Source organism: Clinocottus analis, unplaced genomic scaffold (genome assembly GCF_023055335.1).
Source record: "Clinocottus analis isolate CAN_PGR_092001 unplaced genomic scaffold, fCliAna1.0.p SCAF_18, whole genome shotgun sequence".
NCBI classification, from domain to species: domain Eukaryota; kingdom Metazoa; phylum Chordata; class Actinopteri; order Perciformes; family Cottidae; genus Clinocottus; species Clinocottus analis.
The window spans coordinates 9,039,374-9,060,621 of record NW_027175909.1 but is presented as its reverse complement, the minus strand read 5'-3'; the positions used below and the strand labels follow the sequence as shown (position 1 = coordinate 9,060,621).

Genomic DNA, 21,248 nt, shown 5'->3' with positions numbered 1-21,248 from the left:
TGGACGTCACCATAGCGACTGGACGCGCACAGTCCGGAAATTAGACGTCTCCCGTTATTCTTTGACACATTGGATGGCTACAAACACGGAGAACAGACGCTATTTGCTGAGCTAACTGAAGTTGGTTGTCCATTTGATATGCTAACGCTAACGTTGTAGCTAAACCTCGGTCACGCAAACGTGGCTTCATGGCCTCCACTTGCAAAAGATAGAAATAATAAACAGGTCAAGACCAGTAAAACATATGGCGGCACCAAAAGCAGTCACTTCCAGAATGAGGACGTCCAAAAGAGCTGACAAATCGTATCCAGCGTCCACTCTGAACTTTCTGGAAAGGTAATCTATCAAACATGCTCATATTTTCCACCTGCACTTCAACACCGAAGCCAGCCGGCAAGTCAAGGCTGTGTTGTCCTGCGAGCAAAAGGATTTATAGACCGTGTTTGCAGCAAAGCAGCATCAAAGCACAGCAAAACAAATATTGCAGGTGGAAGACACTTCAATACATGTTCTAATTAATATCAGTCTTCCATTCAATGTATAAATATAGCCATGCAACATCAGAGGGAAGCAATTTATCAAAATCACAAGTGTGTCTCCTGCTCTTTATTGACAAACACGGGTGTAATGTCATTCAAGCAGATACATATTTATATTTGGCAAGTGTGTCGTTTCACCATGAACATTGAAACTTCTCCAATACGCACACAGCTCGGCTTCTTTTCTTTTGTTGGTCACAGTTTGCTGGAACATGAAGTCTAAAGCAATGCAAACACCCGACTCACCCTAAAAAATGGAGGCGCGTCACTGTAAATGATGACGTATAGTCTTGATTAGGTTCATGCAACTAACAATGATTTCAATATTATTTTGTGCAGTCATTCAATTAACGGGTGATTAGAAGGTCAGGAAAAATACGATCATTGTAGTTTGTCAGTTTCTATAAACCAAAGGTGAAGGGCTGCTTTTCCGACCAACACTTTCACACAAAAAGATATTCCATTTGCTGGAACACAACAACAAAAGCAAATAGTCACTTTTGAGTTATTGGAACCAGAGAATGTTTTGTTGTTTTGTTCTTATAATTGAGATTATTACTGATACATTTTCTGTCGATCCCATAAGCGATTAATCGACTGCTTGTTTCAGCCCGATTTCTTTCTGCATGAAGGATGCGAACATTAGGAAGTATCCTTAGTATCAAGATACAATCTTTACGAGCCATTGTCTTGAGTTTTTGACTTGATTCATAAGATGAACACAGTGTCGTCTTTATGTTACAATTGACTGGCAAAATTGTGGATATGCTGTAACATGTTATTTGTGGTGCTTGTCATGAACTCGACTACCTTTTCACACTATCAGTAATGCCAAAACATAGTCAAACGAATATCTCTATGTTGACAGCCATTGCAGGGATTTTCTAAAACTCGAATGTACACCAAACAGGATTTATTCATTTTGTTTCTCATTTCAGAAATTGTTTCATCTGGTTGTTGTTTGATATGCAAAGTAATGTCAGTGATTGACCAGGCACGTGGTGAACACGAATAGATTATTTACCTAAGAGACTGAATCGGATGGCATTGGCATCATTAATCAGGACAGGTGCAACGAGATGAATCACACCAATTTTTCTCATTAACAGATATAGAGAAGTACTTTTTTCAAAATATATAAATATACTCATAAGAAAGATAAAAGATCCAATATTAGTGTCTTGTGATTTGAGATTGGATCTCACTCAGACTTTCATTCATCACTTCCTTCATCTTAAGAAAGGGTCTTTTTCTGATGCCAGAATTGTATGTGAACAAATCTGGTGGACACACGTGTGAAGGATGTACCACACTCTTCTTTTGTTTAGTAATCTCGGTGTATTTTCACATGAGCGCCTTACAAAACGGGGAATTCTGAAGTTAATGTTGTTTTTTTTACCCAAATCTACTGAAAAAAAAACACAGACACGGTTTATTTCATTTTGTTGTCAGAAATGCATGATAAGATTGTCAAGTAGCCTATCGAGAGCTCATTTGTCTCATTCACGCCTCTAAAGAACTGCATGCTGAATAACAGGTGGTATGAAAACACCGGTGTCACTTCCTTGTAGTGACGTCTAATTACCTTTTTTCCATAGACTGCCATCTGAGATCCTGATGAAGATTCTGTCATACCTCGATGCTTCCTCTCTTTTTAGCATCATCCACGTCAATAGACTCTTCTACCAGCTTGCCAATGATGAGTAAGTACCAGCCAGGTCGTGCTAATGCATCATACACAGTGAAGTACATACGTCAGTTAGGAATCCAAGGTCTTATTTTCTTGAAATATGTGAAAAATCTGCCGGTGCACTAAGGATTCTTTTTATTGAAGATTAGTCTGTTTATCGGTTTCTCAGTTAATTGTTTGGTCTTGACCAACAATCAAAACCACAAAAACATTGAGTTTTTGTAGTTTGAAAACAGACATGACTCCAACCAGATGATTATTTCAGTTTTCATGAAAACAAGTTTTCCTTGATTATAGTGTTGTGAGGTGTATTGCTCTTTCTTCTTTATAAATACACACATTGCAGATTATTTCACTTGTTTTCAGGACTGAGATATGACAGATTAGTGACACCTAACCCGGTGTTGTTTCACTGCACATGTTGTAAAGTCTGCCATCACATATCAGACAGTTCCAAACATAGTAGTATTTGTCTGAAAAGGACATGAGTAATGATACTTACAACAGAGACTAATGTTCAAAGGGTCAGCTCCATGTCCTGACAGGTTGTAATTTGCGCATTCTGCACAAACACAGTAATCATGAAAAAGGGAGCCATGCAAACTAAAACCAGTGAAAAAATACCCACTACCACCTGCTACTGCACACTGAGCTGTGAGGAAACCAACTCCCTTATGTGGTGCATCGCACCATTTGTCTGGGAATTGCTCAAAACAACTAGTTTTCTACAAATTCTGCCTCCATGGTTTATAAAATATACACAATCATATTTAACTTTTCAAAGCATCATTTCCACAAAACCACAATTATACATAGAGAAAAAAAATTGACATGAGTTGCACTTTGAACAGGAAATTCAACTTTCATGAGATTGTATCATTTTTCTCAACCAAGACACAAACATCAGAAGAACATTTGCATTCAAGAACAAGTCAGAGATGTACCTTGGAAAGGCAGACCTGTGAGAATTAAACATAGCAGGCATTATTTCATGTTAATAAATCATTTGTGTATTAACCTTTTGAAGTTGTCCTCACTCACAGCAACTTCTCCCCTTTCTATACATTTGAAATCATCCATTCAGAGCTCTGTGGAACAAGATCTACATAGTAGGGTTAAGCCAGAATAAAACGCCTAAGCGCATAAACGAGCTGTTGCTGAAGATGGCCACAGTGGAGGCGCATGATCAGGCTGTGGGCCACTGGAAGTTGCTGCACTTCAAAACTCTAGCCTCACATGACATGAACAAGTGGAGAAGTCATCTTGAACTCATCAGCCGTCACACTGGGCTGCCGAGCCGAACGGAGCGGGTCCTAAGGTAAGAGATGGAGAGAGGCAGAAACGGCCATTTAGATGAAGTACCGGAGGTGTGTGGTTTGTTTTATGTAGCAGGCACTTGATTTCACTTACCAGGCACTTGAGTAGCCCATCAAGTGTTGTTTGTGAATTAAGGTTAAATGAGTGCTTACCGTGTATTTTCAAGCATTTGAGTCCCTGCGCTACTGAGGTGAGAAGAAACGATTCTCATTGTCATTTAGTTAAATATTTGACAGGGTGCTGCTTTACTTTATTTCCACCAAAAGGAGCTGTGTGGATCATACTTTGTATACCAGGCGGTAATCTGCCATCTGTTTGGTGTGTCTTGCTGTTTTACAATTGGAAGCAGCTCTGAGAGGCATCTTGGGAATCCCTGCCTTGTTTGCGGTTAGCAAACAGTAAAACTTTGGAGATCCACCCTGTCGAGAAAGTTCAAAGGTCGAGACTACAGGACAGTTCAAGCCGCTGGCTATCAAATACAAAGCAGGGTTTGTTTTTCATAGCGCACTTAATGACACTGTCTTATTAAAGGTGAGCGGGGAGGTCTCTGCCTGAGCGAGATGTCTGCTCAGGGGGATGCCGGCACGCAGGGGAAAGCTCCCTCGCCGCGGTTTCTGCTGTGTTTTTATAACCTCTGATTAGAGGCTGTGCAGCACTCAAATTTGAGTTCTGTGGCAGTCGCTGTGGTGGGGAAGTAGAAATAATTGTGTTCCTCGTAGATGCTGTCTGAATTGTTGAAATAAATTACTCAGCCCCCCCAACTCCTCATGCACACCAGACACACACACACACACACACACACACACATTCATGTTCAACACCCTCCCCTTCCTTCCGCCTCCCTCCAACTCAGACAATTCCCTGTGGGGGGTTTGTCTGTTCGAGACACTGAGGAGCATGCGATTTACCTTGGTAATAATCATTTCACGAGACATCACACACACAGACAATACAGAGCAAAATCCCCTGGGTCATCTGGGGACTCCTGGGCCGCTCCAGTTTTTAGCTTTGTTCCTCCACTTAATTGATATTGGATGGTGCCTCAGCAAGACACCGGCTGCATCACAGTGGGGGCAGCCCTGAATCACATCTCAGACAGAACTGGATCAAGAGATTTATCACAACAGCTGTGCTTTCATTTCATTCGGTGCATATCATTTCATTAATTGAGTATATGTGTATTAAGCAATTCATTTCCCACTTTTCAGATCTCAGATCTCCCTTATCATACAACACTGAATACAGTACAAACAATTGCACATGCTTTCATTGTGAAATATCTGTAATATCTTCTGAGCCATCATCCTGTGTCGTGTTATCTTATGCTAGAAACGTGCATGTCACCTGGGAGCTGACAGTGTCTGATAAGTCGGGGCATGAGTGCACACATGAACCGAGCGGGTCCCAGTTCTTCGAGACGTCTGTGACTCTTTGCTGGAGCGGAGGAGGCCGGTTGCCCAACTACGAGCAGATTTCCACCCTTCAACTCCACGGTGTCAGGAGGATAGCCCTCAACTGCCCCGGCCTGAAGAAGTGAGACAGCCGGCGTCCTTCTCCATTCTCTTTCTCTCTCTTTCATTCTCTTTATGTCTCTCTCTCTCTATGTCTCTGCCTTGTCTTTGCTCTTGGTAAATCCAACTGTTTTCTTTGCCTGCTCCGTCAGACCTGGCTGGAGGTCCCTCATGGCGAAGTTAGACATGCAGGCTCTAATTGAAAGCTTGCAGGTCATTGGCCAGGACAGACTTGTTGAACTGAAGCTGCTCCAGCCTGGCATCATCATCGGCATCTGGAGGGTAATTATTTTTCATACAGCTATGCTATTTTTGTATATATTATTCGTTAGTTTTAGTAGCTGGAACAATTAGTTGGGTCTTTTTTATTTATTTATTTTTGCTTAAAATTACAAGAATTTAACTGAAATTGAAGTGATGGCTCTCTTTGCAGGAACAGTCCTCAGTGGCCTTTGTCATGTTCACCCTTCACTTCCACAGGCTGGTGGAAAGAAGCATCCAGGGATCCTCTGTTTGGTAGGCTGCACTTCAACAGGCACCTGTTTATTCACATGCAACATACACAGTGCAGGTGTTAATTGCAAGCAGTTGATTTCACATATTAGCAGAGATTAAAACACCCTGTAATTATTTGGATAATTTCTTCTGTAGTGTATGGATTGCATTCAAAGCCAATTGGCTGGATCAGTCATTGTCAATTCAGGGCCACTCAAAGGACCCCGGGAAAGAAATTAAGGGTGAACAGAACAAAAAATCCATATTTTGTCAGATGTTGCTGTCTTTCTTGTGAAATAGTGGATACTGTCATTCTTAGGCCTCTAACAATCATGTAAAAATTAGTCACAAATGCACATTATTTCCAAGGGTCATGTTGGAAGCTGGGACAAACACATATTTAGTTTTCCATGCATCTGAAAATGAAAATAAAGAAATAAGTCAACATATGTGATATTTAGTAGTGGAGTCTTGAAGGTGCTACATTGATCATCTGAGAGGAGATGCAACATTTTATCAATTCTACACAACGTTCTTGATGGCGCTCCACCTATTGTGAGTGAGCAGTGTGGACATAGCCCCCTCTCCTGGTTTCATGTGAGAACTAATTGTACATCAGCATTCCAGTGCACAGAAGTGAAATACCTCCTTAATGAAATACATTTTCCTTCATGTTTTCTTCATCTTTACAGTCTTACTTAAATTGTCTTTATTTTTCCGCCAGCCCCTACATGGAGCCAACAATTAAATCCCCTTTTGATGACATAGACCCCGAGTACGGTCTCCATGGTTACCAACTACACATTGTTCTTCACAACACTGCGTGTGAGATCATGTCCAAAAGCTTCCCCGAGATGTTCTGCCGGAGAAGTAATTTATTTCTACTTATATTCACCAGCTGTCAAGTCACAAAGTATACTGTGCTGATTGGGTCATTTCATAACTATTTTTTAATTAGAGCAGGTGTGATTCATATGTACAGTCACACAGAGGAATACTAAGCAAGGTTAATGCAACATGGTATCATCAGTTTGCTTAGACTTTTTGTTCTCATACTACATAGCTATAATGCCTCTGTAGCCACACATTCAACACAATCTCAGGCCATCAACATCCTGCACATTTGTCCAGTTTGCTTTTAAACTCATGTGTTTGTACATTTGCACATGTTTATATACAAGTACACACATTATAGCATGCGACAAATAACACAATATTAGCTATGTTTATTAAAACACTCATTGTATTTGAAGATCATCATATAGCTCATAGATTGAATTCCCTAATTATTTGACCGAACTCTCATTCATTTTGTTTGAGATTTACTTGTCTCGTGTTGTTGTTTCTCACCAGCTCAGATCCGTGATGGCCTAATCCAGCTGACTGCCATTAGCAGGACCATCTTATCGCAGCACACACCTCTCTCCAGCAGAATCAACCTTCCCTGGAGGTGTGAGGACCTGCACGGCACAGTGAAGGTTGTGGGCTGCTGGCTACTAACACACTGTTTTCACCGTGCTGCATGAAGAAAGAAATGCATGCCCAACATATCTCCATATACAGTATTACTGATTTAACGGTAAAGAAAACAAAGTGTGCCAAAGAAACAGACCACTTGATGGTTTTATTTTAATGTTCACAGATCTATTAAAAAGCTAATTTTAGAACAATTTGCTCTCATCGCCTATATAAGGTTTGCTTTCAAGATTCATTTTGACATTTTGGACTCATTGCATAAAAGATAAGGATAACGATATTCATCCTTATCTTTCAATACTGAACTCACAATAGTTCAGAAAAGAGATCCTGACATTAGTTTATTCTTCACCTTATTTCCAGAATTGCTGCATCATGAGTTTGACTCTCCTGGATGAATTTAAGAAACCGTTCTGGTGTGTCGGCTCCCCGGTTTTCATGGAGCCAGAGAAGACTCCTGTCTCCTATGACTATGACGGAGAGCACTTCTCCATGCACTATCAGGACTCGGACGGTCAGGTGAAGATGCAACTTGTGTGGCTGGAGGAACAGAAGCAGTCGGTTCTTATCAGTTTGGTCGTCTACGTGACTGTTGGCAAAGTCAACAAGCATTTCAGTACAAATTACTGAACCGGCAGTATTTCTAGAGGAAGTTGTGAGGTTTTTAATCAGAACAGTTTCATACTACTATGAGGCTTTAATACTTCAATCAAACATATCTGGACTGCATGATCTTCTTGTATTCTATTATACCAGCATCTGCCTTGTTTTGTTGAGAGTATGCATCCAGAATAATTTGACACTCTTAGTTGTCAATAATAATTCATACATTTTAAAAACAGAAACCAGAAATGTTTTTAGCGATAGTTTGTAAATGTTGCAGTTTAGAAGTCCATTTGCCAGAGTAATGACACTTTTTGTCATCGTCGTCTTTAAACGCTTAATAAATACATCTTGATTAGATATATTAAATAAATAATGATTTGTTTTAACATTGTAATTATCTGTAACCTTTTATGACATCTATATTTGTATCTTAGATTATTTTTTTTGCATTTTAAGAGATTGGAATGGGAAAGAAATGTTAATTGGGACATTTAATGACCACTTCATAATTTCTTGAATTGCCTAATTGAAAGAGATTGAAAGCATTACCAATCTGAGTCAAAATCAGCTTCATTGACTGAGTACATGCACACATACAAGGTATTTATCTCGTTCTCACTGTATATAAACACAAAGTCTTATGTTGAAGTTGAACACACGTTTTCATACTCATGGGCTGAAAAAGACAACAAGTCAGAAGCTGCTCATGCAGATGTGAATCCGAGACAACATTACACCGCTCTACTATGACATTAAGTGACTCAAAAATTTATTTTTACATGCACCGTAAGAGGACATTTTACCACAAGACCAAATCTGATGCAGCATTCACATTGAGTCATTTTGTAAACACAAACCTTGTGTGCATGTTGGAGGAAAGATGATTGTAGGCTGTACAGACACTTGACAATTTGAAGATTTAATCGTATCTTTATCATCCGTCTCATAGTTGCTTTCACCACTTAGCAGATCCCTTCTAACTTAAAGTATCCACATTACTGATATATTCATTATGAATCCTTCTTAAAAATGAATCCTTTTCAATGAGGTTCTGTCTTTTGTATTTGGTGTATTTGCCATTATCCTTTGAATGTACAAAGATATGCTTTTGAACAGTGTGTCCACAACCTTGAACAGGCACTAATATTTTAAAAGCATCTACTTTTTTTTTAAAATAAAAAACACTTTTGACTCTTCAGTGTTCTTAACTTTTCGGGAAATGTTCTAAAGGAGGTCATTCTTTACATGTTTAAATAGTATGAAGCTGTTGCTGCTTTTCTATGGTTCACACAAATTACCTTCAGTTTTCCCTTATCCAGGAATTTATACCTGTACACCCACATTACCTCAATTGCATTGTCAGCCATTATGCAATTACTTTTAGATGAAAATTGAGTTTAATGTCCACACCCTGGGCAAGTCTGGCAACAGCGATAGAATTAGTGTAGGAGCAATTGTTGGAAACTGTTGCTGTGCAGCTGATGGGCCAGCACTGCTGATGGCAATAAACTATCTCTGGATAATAGGATTTCAGAGGCTTCCCTTCCTTTTCTCTGTGAAGGTCACCATCACCTTGAAAAGATGCTTATTTTTCCAAACACATCACCAACTGCATTGGCACTGGGTCCAAAATTGTTTTGGGGAAATGAGCCAGAGGGGAAAAGAGGGGCAGCAGTATGTGTCATGAAATGTCACAATTGAAGACCCTGGGATGGGGAGAGCGACATTGTATGAATCACAAGGACTTCATGTGTCCCTGCGTTCATACTTTGAACATTTTACAGGCTTTGTGCTCTCCAACTCCATCCATATCATCCATATCAGGGCTGTTGAAAAGCCAAATGGCTTTTGAATCACACGCTGTGGAGATGAAAGCCATATAGCAGTACAAGGGTTTGCTGACTTGACCATTTGGAAGCCCTGACAAATTACATGAAATTGGCCATTACTTGGACTGGATGACGTGCACCATGTATGACTTCCTGGTTACAAGTGTGTTACACCACATTTCCATCACAGTGACCTTCATAGTACTGTTTGCTGTCACATTGGTTGTTGCAAACTGCCAATCCTTCATTTTTCATTTTATTAGAAAAAACAGGAGTCAAGGGTATTGTGGATCAGTTAATGGACTTGCAAGAACATAAAGCCACTTATTCAAAGGTTTGAGTCTGAGTAATGGCTAAATAAAGAATGTGTATAAGGCAAGGACTATGAAACCTTGAATAAAAGTACTATTCTGTCACTGGTGTTGCATAAAGTATTAACGTAATGCTCCTACAGTGATGTTATGAATTTATTCAATATGAAGAAGTATTATTGGATATACAAACACATTTACAAGCATGCTCATGTAAATGTGTTTGAATAGTTTAATGGAGGCAGTTCTCCAGTAGATGGCTCTCTTTGGTAAACAATGGGGGACATGAGGTTTACATTTTCTCCATGTTTTCAGTCTGTCCAAACCTTATGTTTTGTTGTATTATCAGCACAGCATTGCCATCTTTTCACTTCTTTTAAATTATCATTCCTGCTCTTTTGCAATGTGATTGCAAGCCTATATGTTAACCACACATTTAAAGACTGAAACAATGGTTAAGAAAAAAAAGAACCAAACCACTGAATGGGTAAATTTAGTGACATAAAGCTTCATTAAACTCATCTTTCTTACTTTCCTCACAGGCTAATCTGGGAAGAAAATTGCTTCCATTTTTAGCCTCTAATTCTCTCCCCTGTGAGTGACCAGCTGGGTCTGCAAATGATTCAGCCTTGGAAGCCAATGACACCGTCCCTATTTAGTCCTCTTATTGGGGGAAAACAGTCTACTAATGGAAATCACCAGGGGGGGGGCTTAATTGTGTGTGTGTGTGTGTGTGTGTGTGTGTGTGTGTGTGTGTGTGTGTGTGTGTGTGTGTGCAACGCTCAAAATGCATGCCTTGTCTTGTTTTCATTTACAATGACCTTCGAAATTGATTGTCTAAAAAAAAAAAATATTAGCGCTCAATTTACATCTCCCAAAAGACAATAATCCCAGAAAACAGATAATCACGGTCTTGCGCCACACTGGGTCACGCAAAGTCTTTTGCTTTTCTTACCCCCCAACGTACCAGATTCATCACACCGTTGGGTGAGTACTTGAGGCCAGGTAAGTTAATTATGCTTGTAATGATCTGAAAAATATAAATCACAACCACCCAAACTCACCTGTGCCACAAAACATATTAGAAACAGCATAATCCAGGAAAATGTGTTTTGTTGATGCCACAAAATAACAGATGGTCCGGCATTGTAAGGGAGCCCTGCTACTGCAGCAGTGCCCAGCACTATCCCTCCTCTCATTCACCTTTACTTCCTCCACTTTTTTTTGATCCTGGTGGGGAAGGGGAGCTGGATGGTGGGGAAAGCTGTGAGGGTTGACAGTATTATAATAGGCTCATGATGCCCAGTAAGACCCTTGGTTTATTCTCCCCTTTAAATGGTGCATCACGGCCAGACGTCCGTGGAGAAATCCATTTATATCAAAGCTGCAGCTCGTCCTGCGGCTCCAAGAGCTCAATGAGCAATATGACTGGGGTGCCATTCCTGCTGCATCCTGTGTTGACTCAGTCTGAACAAATCATACCACTGAAGTCCAGGCAGGGATGCTAAGCTGCAGTTCTTCTCATATAGATGTTAATATTAATTAACTAAGTGCATAAACTTACCTGTGCTTTTCACATGTTCTTTTTACTCTGTATTTCAGAGAGACATCTTGTAAATTTTACACTGCATTTAATCGACAGCTTTAGTAACTAACAGAATCAGGTTATACACACAACCTACAATGTTATACGTTTCAAAGGTTAGACTCCCCAGCTCCACCTTGTTGAGCAAAAAATGATAATACTGGTAATACTGAAATGGTAATGCATCTATCATAAATCCAATATGTTATAAATAATAAGGTGTAATTCTACACTGTTTTTTTACTCCTTGGTATTACTTTATCTTATGAAAGGGATCTGGCATGTTCAAGAAAATACATGATCAAGGTTTTCCAAAGTGAATTGACGCTGTTATTTTTTGACATTTACAGTGAATTTACCTTTAATCCAATTGCATTCAGTCCCTGGCATTCAATATTGTGCAACGTCTGCTCCCACAGGTTTCCATGTCCTCTACTCATCAGTACATCATCTATAATTCTGGTTAACTGGACGATGAACGTTCTTTGTTTCATAAAATAAATGATCCGCCACTATTTCTCTCTCGCTGCCTACCACAAGTTACTCAGTGTGTGTGTGTGTGTGTGTGTGTGTGTGTGTGTGTGTGTGTGTGCCAGAGAATGAGAAGGGTGGTATGAGTCAGCACATTATGCAGTATACTGTAAAAGCGTTTTCCAGAATTTCACACGGATCAGTAGTTTGTATTAGCTTCACAGTAACATCCGACGGCTGTCTGGTCTCAGAGCAGATGTTTGGAAGGCAGGTAGTGTCGAGGCTGCTCTCCGATACCGTTGCAGTTGGATGTGGGTTCAGAAAAGGTTTGCCTGGGTATCTGAGCACAAACCTCTATTTTCTGGGCCACATTTTAAAGGAACATTAACATTCTGAACATTAATGCAGCAAACAACTATTTGCAATGTAGAGATATAGTGTAGTGTTTACCACTATCCTGCTCCTCAGGTGAACTCTGTTAGCTCTCTCTTGCAATTTTAAAAGAAAAAAGGTTTAACATTTTCGGGAATAAGCTAATAACTCTCGTGCTGCTAATAACTCTCTATGGTAAATGTGAACGGGAGCAGGAAGCCAGTCAGCTAAGCTGAGCATTTACACTTGAAAAGGGACAAACCGAAAGATAACAAAGATGACTCATTACAAATTTGAAATGGTATACACTTCCTGTCTCCAAAGTGGGCGTGGACCTGGCACGTTAGCTTCGACCCCATCCCTCAACCAATATGACAACTTATGAGGTAGATGAAAGCCGATTGGGTAATGTTAGCATAACCATATTTTATTCAGCTAAAATTAGATATTTACACAGCTAACGGCATATTTAGCAGAACAAAAATTAGCTAGATAGGGCACTCTCAATAGAGTGTGTTGCAAAGACAGACTCAGGTCTGGAACAAATGACATTTTCTCCAGATTTGTATGCTCGAAAAATTACCATTTTAGTGCCACTGTTCGGAAAATATGTTGCTTGTGGAAAATAGAAATGATCTGTCGTAATATGTGTTCACGCTCACATCTACCACTGTAGTTAATAGACTCCGGTCCTGCCACCACTAGTCTTCTTAAGGAGCAGGGCAGCTGCTTGTGCTGAGCTAAGCTAACGATCCAAAAAATGACTGAAAGTTGAGGTTGAGGTTTTAATGGCAGTAATGAGTGTGACGTTTCTTGACTATGCTGGCTGTAGTTTGGTATTTACTTCACAAACATCAGGTATCGACCTTCTCATCTAACTCTCGTCCAAAAATTAAACATGTTGTCGTTGTAAATAAAGCAAATGTTAAATCCAGCACATTTTGTTGGATACAAAAAAATCAAGCAGGCTTCACAGAAAACAGCCCGACTCGGCTTGTACAGAGTTCCCGGAACAATTGTTTTTCAGGCAAAGGTCTTTGCCTGAGGCTAACTCTATTGATCTGAACCACTAAGAGGAGAGAGAGAGAGAGAGAGAGAGAGAGAGAGAGAGAGAGAGAGAGAGAGAGAGAGAGAGAGAGAGAGAGAGAGGCGAGGGAGAGAGAGAGAACAAAAAGAAAAGAAAACGGAGGCAGAATTCTAAGACACACAAAGTAAGCCTCCCTCATTATGTGCGAACTGGCACACTGATGCTTTCATGGGTACAAACACAAAACACCTGCAGTTGTGCGTTTTGATGGCAAATCGAGTGTAGCAGTGTGTCAGTGATATTGTTAACCAATTACACCAAACCGTGCACTGTTTGTTTCTGCTGTAAACTCTCACAAGGCTATGAGTTACTGAAAACCCAGCGGTTGGTTGTATCTGTCAGAGCAGTTTGTTGTTTAGACTTTTGACACTGGAAGACTCCGAGGGGACCATTAGTCATCGCTTGTGTCTGACTTGTTACTGTGAAGTGCCACATGGAGTTCTTCATTGCCGGCTTACAGCTCTGACTGAAATGAAAAATTTAACAGAGACTGTTTGTGGTCGTAAGAGGTCACTGCTAAAGATCTGTGTGGCTAAAGTGTTGCTTAGGAAACCATGAATGCAGTTTCTGGCACAGTGGATAACCACATTGAAACATATTGACGTTGTATGTCAATTTCATGTCTACTGTCTAAGTGCAAGCCACAGTTCACCTAAGTGGATAATAAATTAGCATCTTCTACTTTGGCTAACACACACACATTCAACAGAGTCGGACACGATTGCCTTTTGATGGGGTTAGGGGTACACACACCTGTGTGTGTGTGTGAGACACCCATTACAGATCATAGAAGTCACTGTGGCTGGGATTACATTTCCACATACTTGCACTTGTCTCAAAAGTAAATTAAGACAGATATGTGGGCAGCCTGCCACACTGTTACTTAGACATTTGCTCGCAAACCTGCCAAATATTTCCGAATGCCGCTGAGTGTGATTTAGTTTAACTATTGTACCACACAGGCTTCAGGCTTTCATCCCTGCTTTATTGTACAGTATGAAATACAGATACATGATATGTAGCATAATATTGCGTTTGGTTCATGAAGCATATTAAATTGATGAGATTGACCTCTGCTTACTATGGCAATGACCCTTGAGTATTTCTGGCCCATTGGTTGTTGCACATGATGAAAGCTGCCTTTTTGAAGGGGAAAATGTGGAGCACACATACTGGTCTATTATGAACATCAGGGAATGAAAGGTCGTACATTATATTCACCATTTGAGGTGACAGATGCTCAGTTAGTGTTTAGCCATGCTAGCAAAGGTGTGGACATTCATCAGTTATACGACCCATCGGGATGCTAACGTGAAAAACTCTGCATTAATGCAGTGACGGATCTTTGTTTTTATTTCAGCTCAGTGAGTCTTTCCTGTGTTTTGCTGTCATGTACTGTCCTTTACGTTGATTTCTCTCCTGTCCTCTAAACTCTGTGTTTCACTGAGGACGGAGCTTTCCCACACTGCGCGCGCAGAGCTGCAGCACTCAGCAGTCCGTAAACCCGTTGCTCTCGCTACCAATAGCTGAAACAAATGGGCATGCGGGCTGAAATTCAATAGTGGTGTTGTAAACCCTGTCTCGAGATGCAGTGACTTACAGCAAGTAAGAGGAGAAGAGCTACGAGTAAAGAAAAATACCACTAGCAGCTAATTCATGCATTGTAAAATGCCATAGGCCTTTAGTGCCGGGTCTGCTAAGAGTAGATTGCAGCACACTTGTAATGCACTGCAGAAGGATTTATGTTTTCTTTTTGTGATGTTTATGTACTGAGGCAGGTCACACAGATACTATTATTATACTTTTTTTAAAACACATTTTATATACATACTGTATATTATAGACTATTCATCTGACTGAAAAACAACTGAGAATGCGATGCATCGAGATGCAGAAAGAATCATTGCATTGTGCATATTAATCTTTGACAGGTGAATTGTGGTTAGACAGTGGCAATGTCGAGCTCACATTCAGTCGGTCCGCCTCTTTGGTCGAGACTGAAATGGATGTATTGGTGAAAGCATTTTGCAGATATATTCATCACCCAAGAGTCACAAACCATGAGGTTTTAGTTTAAATATCTTACCAACAGTTGGCTTATTTGGCATGACATTTGGTTCAGACATTGACGTCCGTTTTTCAATGCGTGTCATCTTCAGGACAAAAGTTGAACGATTGTTCTACCATGCTAAGCTCAGATGCTAAATATGTTACATGAGATCACCATGTTCGCATTGGCATTGAGAGCATGTCAGCATGATCAAAACCGGTGGTGCCACATATGAGGAAGCCAAGGCAGCAGTATTTCAGTGTGTAGGTAGAATCTGACATGGTGACCAGATTAATTCAGTCCTAACACGCACTCCACCAAAGTGGTATGAATGTGAGAGGTCAAATGTGGTGCACCTCACTTCATTAAGCTGCCATCTTAATCAAATGCAATGCCTTTACTCACTCACACGCTCCATGATTGAATGTGTCAACATCTGCATGGGATTGATGAACGCTATATTACCACAGCAACAATTGACAAGGTGCTGTGTTAAATGATGACCAACACATCTAACTAATGAGCACAGCTAGTTGCTTTTTGTCTCTCTCTCTCTCTCTCTTTTTGTGTGGTGTGTGGTGAGAGATCTCCATTTGCAGGCAAGATGAGGATGATTGATTCTCTCGGGTCCCAAATTTTACGCTGGAGTCTTCACACTTCATGATCACTCACCTCTGGTATTAGTAAGATGAATGAGCTCCCCTTTCCAGTATCGGAGAGGTAATTTTCTCTTTTGCTCACGTGAAAGCAATAGTAGGGTAAAAAAAAAAAAAAATGATTTGAGAGCTTAATAGTGATTGCTGGAAATTGTAGGGATCATTTTTCATGTTTGCTTTAATCAACCCCTACTGCTGATGAAGCGGTGTGGAGACGTTGTGATTAAAGATAAAGCCTCTTATCTTAAGACAGATTAAATCATGGTTATAACTGGAGAAAAATAACCCATTTTACATAGTATATCTCAAGGTATTTAATTGTCAATGTCTGAATATGACGCACCAGTAAGAAAGAGATATAAATGGCAAGTGGCCACTAGAAGGCACTGAAGCGCCTCTCGACTCTTTCTTTATCTATCGAGCTTTCTTAGTAACATCTGTTATCGTGTTTGAATTTTTTCTTATTAACAGTGTATCCACTCCGTATTTTCTCCAAAGTAATACTACAAAGAAAACATAATCTACCATAATCCAAGAACTGATAGTTAGTAAAGTAATGTCTGAGGATTGCACAGGTCATACTGTAACGCAACTCTGCTGGCAGACAATCTATTTTTCTAGGTCTATGGGAGTTTGCTTGATAATCGGTTTTATTGTTTTCCCTCAAAGCCTCTTTTGAGCGATTTGCCGGTCAGTTCAATCTTTGGGAAGGCAAGGCAACTTTAGGCCAGAGCCAAACAATGATGATTCACAATGATTCTTATCAGATTTGTGTTATTTGCAAATAAATCTCAATTTAGTTTACATTGCGTCATCTGCCAAAAGCTTTTTATTTTATTTCATGTAGCAGACATCAAGTAAAGAGTCTCTGACATTGTGTGTGTTATAATGAAGATTTGAAAAATAACACTAGTTAATTGTCACTGATTGTTTTAATCGTTCCACAACACCTTACACAATGTATTTGCCAGATGATGCTTGCTCAAACTCCAAGAAGGCAGAACAAGAAATTAATTAGGTTACACTGTTACAATTACACTGTCACAAGAACGTATATGAATGCAACCATTAGACCAATAATTATTTGGGTTTGTTTTCTTTGGTCAGACAGCATCCGTGTTAGGAATTGTGGCACATCAAAAATGCACCAGTATACTATAAACTCGATGTACTCCTTTTTTGTTTACTCATCCCCAAAATCAAATATGTCTAGCTTGACATTCAGTAGAGGCGAATTCCCAAAATAGACCTGCGCAAGGAATAAGAACTGCTTTAAGTGACTGTATTTCATGTGTGATGTCCGGTGTGATCACATAAATCCTTTCTATCACTGCTCCCGTGACTTCTCCACCCTTCCCCCAGTGGCTTCGCTTTACTGGCTTCCACACCCTCACGTCATCGTTTTTTGTTGCCGTTCTCACAACCTTGTGGGCCGGAGCACACGCCGCATCTCATCAGAGAATATTACCTAACACTCGGAGGACAACATTCATCAACGTCACGGGGCTTTTGCCAACAGTGCATTTCTTTCTGTGGGTGCCCCAAGTCCATTTCAGTAGTTCCAGCGACATCGCAGGGTACCTTGCTGTGACCTGTGCCACTTCAGCAGGGCATGTGTCCCTTTCAAGGTTCTTCAGTCTTAGGTTTCTGCTGATATGAACTATATTGTGTATCTCAAATTACAGGTATCCTGTTACCAGTTCTGCCTGGCTTATGTTGTCTTATTGTGTAGACTCATTGTGTGAGTTTACTTTATGTACTTTTTAGATTTGACTACAGTATTAAATTTTTATATATATATATAATGCTTGCTAGTGGTAGTAAACACAACCGGAGAGGCTCTGGGACTTAAGTTTAGTCCAGGACTTTGAGATGGAAAGGCTTTTCATGAGAGTGACCAGAAGGTAAGAGTCAAAAAACAGTTTGGCAGTAATATGAACATGATTACAGTTTTTCTGGTTTAAAGAGAATTTGCTGAAGACCTTCGAGACACTTCAGCATGACCTGCATTCCTCAATTTGTTAGCATGTCACCAGATCACTGAAATAAAACATCGTCCAGGCAAGCAGAGATGAGCTGGAACACTAATCTCAGATTGTATGTTATTTCACCTCAGCTGTCCAACATAATCTGTTTCTGAACAAAGCTTCAGGCAGGAAATTGCCAATTCAGTTGCTGAATCTTCACTGATATTAGATCTAATTAAAATGTTTCTTTGGACTTTCATCACATAGCGACATACTAGTTCAGCAAGCTTTTAATAGCACTGAAGCCAGCAATGGGAGAGAGAGACACAGAGGGCCTGACTTTCACATCTTACTCTGAACAAAGTTATTTTGACTCAACCAGAGTTGGTGCTTGCTGGAAGCTAACAAAAACACTTGAGAGTTTTGTTTCTTTCGTGTTTGAGTAAAACAGGTTTTACAACCGATGAGCTAAAGTTACCGTTTGTTGAACCGTGGAAACAACGAACCACAACGGTCTTGAGTTTTATTTTGTTTCTGTCCAATTTGAATGAAATTGGACAGGTAAAATGACTGTTTGAATTGTGTGTTTTCGATGGAGTCTGGTTGCTGTGAGGTGAGCATTGTAATTGTATGCTTATGTATTATTATTTATGTATTTTTAAATAGACCTTCATGTTTTAATCTGTGTAAATTGTTCAATAAAAAAGCATCCTTTTTACCCTCACAATGGCTTGCTGGACTTTTCCAATGTGTGCCCTTACCTCGCTTCTGTAAGACCCGACTTAAAAAGAACCCCTCCGACTATAAATTGAGTAATATTCAATACGGAAATCATGAAATTATCTCAAAAAGTGTGCCGTCAGCATTATTGAGCTTTTGGACCGATGTAAGGAAATTCAGGATCTAACGTGCCCTTAGTTGTCAAACCAAACCTTGACCAAGACACCGATAGCTTTCCAACCAGCTTAAACTGCTCCATTAAAATATAACACGTGATTATCATTTGATGGCCGTTATCTGAACGTGGTTTAGCTGTTTAAGTGATGGACTGCTAGACCTGCTCATATAAATAAAGCAAAATAGTTTTGACCATGATCCAAAACCAATAAAAACTCATAGCCCCAGATCCTAAAATCTGTGAAGTGAAATCGTCCTGAAGGATATGTTGTCCACTATTGCTCAGCAAAATGTTTGAAGGAGGTATTTCTTGTGCAAACAGACTAAGGTGGCAATATCTTCTCCTTCAAGATAGTAAATCTGCATCAAACACACTTTGTTTGTGTTTTCAATATACGCGCGTCAGACGTAACACAACACCAAAATTGCCTAAATTCAGTTTAGACATTACATTTTCATGGGCAGCTGTACTGTAACATCACCATAATTTTAAGCAGCGAGTGCACTTACTTAGCGCGGATTGCATCTCTTACAAAATCAGCAGTCTTGGCATAAGCACAGCTCTGGGGGCTTTTTTGTTATTTAGAGCCTCTTAAGAACAACAGACGTTTAAAAACACCCTTGGGAATTTACAATGATTCCACTATCTGAGAGAGTCACGCAAGAGCTACAGCCAACGCACAAATGCAGGGGAAATCACATTAGCTTCTAGAAAGGCTTTTGATTTAAGAAGTACAAACACGTAAGCTCTATCGAGGAGGACGACATGCATGCACTAAATCATGGAATCTGATTTATTGTTTGAAATTTACAAGAGTGAGCTTTGTCCTTGGCATTTTGAACACTGTAGGTGTAAATCTTGAATCAAAGTGTTTTAAACAAAAAGGAAAGAAAGTGTTTGGACCATGATGAATAGAGGGATCTTAAGTATGACTAAGATCTTAACACAGCCTCACAGCCTATGCAAATGAGTTACAAGGGATTCTTTTGAAAGATTGGAGATTGTACAATACACTGTACTTGTATAGACTATATAAAAAAGATTGTATGCATTTCCATTGGAAAATCAAAAGAATGGACAAAGCAGCTATTAAAATCGTTTGCATGTGGGTTATTATATCCTCTGTTCATCTTATTTACGACGGGAGTGCTTTATAGTGAACCACCATGACCAAGCATGTTGTTGCCCCCTACAAGTCATTTCCCCGTCTGTCCTTTGCTAGTTTGCCATTTTCTCCAGCTGATCAGCAGAGGAAAAGGTCGACGTGAATGCACACAGGTAGAACAAAGCCAATTTCAGATGTGTCAGTGGAACTGATGCTACCAGCCGCCTCTGACAGCTTGAGGGGAGCCGCCTCAGCCCTCATCTTCAAAAATCCCCTCTGCTTACTGAGCGGAAACCGTTCGTCATTTATGCCTCAGACGCTCTGTCAAGCGCTGTCAGCAGACATTTATTAATATTTGTATTATTATTATTATGCAATACAATGCCCATCCTTCTTCGTGATTTAATTAATCATCAATTAAGCCCTGCCACAGTTGTCACCCAATCCGTTTCCTGCAATGGCGTTTCCTTAAATGATCTTTATTTTGACACTGCAACACTCAAACGCAATACCAGAGGAACGCCTGAAGGGAAATTCTTCAACTTTGGCACAAAAATCTACCTGGACTCAAGAATGAACTGATGAACCTTTGATGGTTAAAGGTGAAGGTCACAGTGATTTCTCATCCGTGCACTCGCTTGATATCTGAGGAACGCCTTGCTTCGAACTTCGCGCAATCGTACATGTTAACTCAAGGATTAACCGATTAAAATGCGGTGTTCATTGTGACCTCATTAAACACATTGTACATAACTCAAGAATTCATATATTAATTATACAATTTCACGGAAGTGTCACGTGGATAAAATTATGAAAAGATTCTATTTTGGACAGATAAACTGCAGCTTGACGGTTCGGGCAGAGGCATACAAACGCAAGGGGAGTAATTCTTATTTTTCCTTTTGGTAAATCAACCAGCCAAATCCATTGTTTGTTAGTTAATTTAAACGAGCCCTTCCCTCCCATAATAATTAAGTACACATTTTCCAATTATTCCTTTTTCTCATGAATCATCTTGAAGTAGGATCAATTATTATACAGCCTTTTTGTATTCGTCCCTATCTTAGAAAGATGACAACTGATTCATGAGCGTCAACTCCTGTACCAAGGCGTAACAATATTTTGCATCCTGCTTTCCCTCCTCATCTAATTTCGGCGTTCCGGGATCATTAAGAGAAAACTTGTCAATGTAATTGGAGCCTGACAGCACCCCCCAAACGCCAGGCTCAGTTTGTACTATCAGTATTGAAGCTGTTCGCCTGACTTAAAAGAAGAGGGTGAGA

At 40.0% G+C, this 21,248-nt stretch overlaps 1 protein-coding gene across 1 annotated transcript; it reads left to right on the top strand.

Annotated features, from left to right (window-relative positions):
- fbxo15 (F-box protein 15) lies at window positions 1-8,801 on the top strand. Its single transcript, XM_068581874.1, has 9 exons — window positions 1-336; window positions 2,138-2,242; window positions 3,314-3,547; window positions 4,876-5,079; window positions 5,210-5,339; window positions 5,491-5,573; window positions 6,277-6,422; window positions 6,906-7,030; window positions 7,392-8,801. Exons 1-9 carry the CDS (start codon window positions 245-247, stop codon window positions 7,656-7,658), a joined length of 1,386 nt encoding a protein of 461 aa, XP_068437975.1. The 5' UTR covers window positions 1-244; the 3' UTR covers window positions 7,659-8,801.
- The last annotated feature ends 12,447 nt before the right edge of the window (window positions 8,802-21,248 follow it).

Excerpts from the sequence above, each read along its gene's own strand:
- fbxo15 (XM_068581874.1), top strand. The coding sequence starts at position 245 with ATGGCGGCACCAAAAGCAGTCACTTCCAGAATGAGGACGTCCAAAAGA. Across the intron at positions 5,080-5,209 it reads AACTGCCCCGGCCTGAAGAA|ACCTGGCTGGAGGTCCCTCA; the intron begins GTGAGACAGCCG and ends CTGCTCCGTCAG. Across the intron at positions 5,574-6,276 it reads ATCCAGGGATCCTCTGTTTG|CCCCTACATGGAGCCAACAA; the intron begins GTAGGCTGCACT and ends TTTTTCCGCCAG.